The sequence below is a fragment of the Myotis davidii genome, unplaced genomic scaffold (assembly GCF_000327345.1).
Source record: "Myotis davidii unplaced genomic scaffold, ASM32734v1 scaffold1622, whole genome shotgun sequence".
NCBI classification, from domain to species: Eukaryota; Metazoa; Chordata; class Mammalia; order Chiroptera; family Vespertilionidae; genus Myotis; species Myotis davidii.
The window spans coordinates 711,205-713,165 of NW_006293535.1; the positions used below are offsets into that span (position 1 = coordinate 711,205).

Genomic DNA, 1,961 nt, shown 5'->3' on the forward strand with positions numbered 1-1,961 from the left:
TATTTACTCAGAAAACCTTTTTTTTCTAATGCAAGAATTAGCTCATAGTTACCTGACATTGAAATTAGACTGTATAATATATATTGCTCCTTATCTTAACTTTGTGAACCTGTTTAAAAGTTTTTGTGCTCTAGCCGGTTTGCCGTCTGTGCCCCTCTGACAGGCACCAGGGAAGGGCGCTCGGCCTTGTCCGAGGGCAGGGTCGGGCGGCCGCGGGGGGACGTGATCCCGGCTCACGCGGTCTGCGGTTCCAGGCCACGCCATGCCCATCCGCTCCCTGACCTTCTCCCCGGACTCCCAGCTCCTCGTCACGGCCTCGGACGACGGCTACATCAAGATCTACGACGTGTGAGTCCTGGGCTCTTGTTGCTGAAGACGCGTCGGGTCCCAGGGGTGGGGAGTGTGGGGTGTCTGGAGGCGACGGGCCGGAGGTGATTTCATTTCACGTTCTACACCGTGAGCGGCTGCAGCGATTAAACTTGCCTGTCTGAGGCCAGGTTAGAGATGGTCCCTCCATCCCGGCCGCATGGCTCAGGGGTGAGCGTCGACCTAGGAACCAGGAGGTCAGCGTTTGATTCCCGGTCAGGGCACAGGCCCGGGATGTGGGCTCCATCCCCAGTGGGGGGCGTGCAGGAGGCGGCCAATCCATGATTCTCTCTCATCATGGACGTTTCTCTCTCTCTCCCTCTCCCTTCCTCTCTGATATCAATAAAGATATATATGTGTATATATATTTATCTTTTTTAATATGTAAGAATTGGCTGCCTCCTGCACGCCCCCCACCCGGGATCAAGCCCGCAACCCGGGCATGTGCCCTGGACCGGAATCAATCCCGGGACCCTTCAGTCCGCAGGCTGATGCTCTATCCAGTGAGCCACACCAGCCAGGGCAGTGTGTGTGTGTCTCTGTGTGTGTCTGTGTGCGTGTGCCTGTGTGTGTGTGTGTGTGTGTGTTCTCTCCAAGCCACATGGGTGGTCAGGGCACCCGCAGGGAGGCACAGCCCGGGGGGCCTCCACGCCCCGTCCTCGGTCTCTCCGCCTCGGAGCGGCTGCCGAGCGTGGCTCCTCCTGAGGGAGCGTCTGCGCTCTGCCTGTCACGCCCTGTGCCCGCTCTGGGCGGCATCAGCAGACTCTGGGGCGAGGCCGTGGGGCACTTGTTGCCGTGGGAGACGTGCCTCCCTGGGGCATGTGACGGGCACGTGCTGCCGTCGTCGGGGAGCAGGGGGCCCAGGTAAGCGGGCAGCTGGTCACGTGCCTCCAGGACCTGTCCGAGCTGATGCCTCCGCGTCGGACCCGTCTCGTTTCAGACAACACGCCAACCTGGCGGGCACCCTGAGCGGCCACGCGTCCTGGGTGCTGAACGTGGCCTTCTGTCCGGACAACACGCACTTCGTCTCCAGGTACGCGAGTCGCCTGGCACTCGGGCGGCCTCTGCTCGCTGGGCGTTGCCCCGTTGGGTGGTGAAGTTCGCCGGCCTTCGCGGGAGCAGGCCTGGGTTCTTCTGAACTCGTAGCCCCAGCCGTCGTTTTCCCTGTGAACGTGGGGCTCCGCCTGCAGTTAGTTAAGGGCCGGGGGCTCCTGGCGGGAGCCCTGCCAGGCGGGCCGGGCAGGTCAGGTCGGTGCCAGCGTCGGGCTCTCCAGTCAGATCCCTCCCGTCGGACCAGCCTGAACGTGTTTTCTGACGCCAGCGCTCCCTCTTTCATAAAGCTCATCGGACAAAAGCGTGAAAGTCTGGGACGTCGGGACGAGGACCTGTGTTCACACCTTCTTCGACCACCAGGACCAGGTACGGCGCCCGGAAGCTGCGATCCTCGGGTTCGCTGCGTCGTCTGCCCGTGCTGACCCCTCCTGACCGTGCTGCTGCTGCTGGTCAGGACGGGGGGCCGGCTCTGAGCTCGGACGCCGTCCAGCCCGTGTCCTGTGCGCAGGCTGAGCACGTGGAGGCCAGGAGACAGGTGGTGG

The 1,961-nt window shown here is 62.3% G+C and overlaps 1 protein-coding gene across 1 annotated transcript in view; it reads left to right on the forward strand.

Annotated features, from left to right (window-relative positions):
- WDR61 (WD repeat domain 61) overlaps positions 1-1,961 on the forward strand; it is a 21,143-nt gene that overhangs the window by 17,057 nt on the left and 2,125 nt on the right. The window contains 3 exon segments of the mRNA XM_015566183.1: positions 164-348; positions 1,307-1,399; positions 1,707-1,785. Coding sequence (XP_015421669.1) covers positions 164-348; positions 1,307-1,399; positions 1,707-1,785 — 357 coding nt within the window.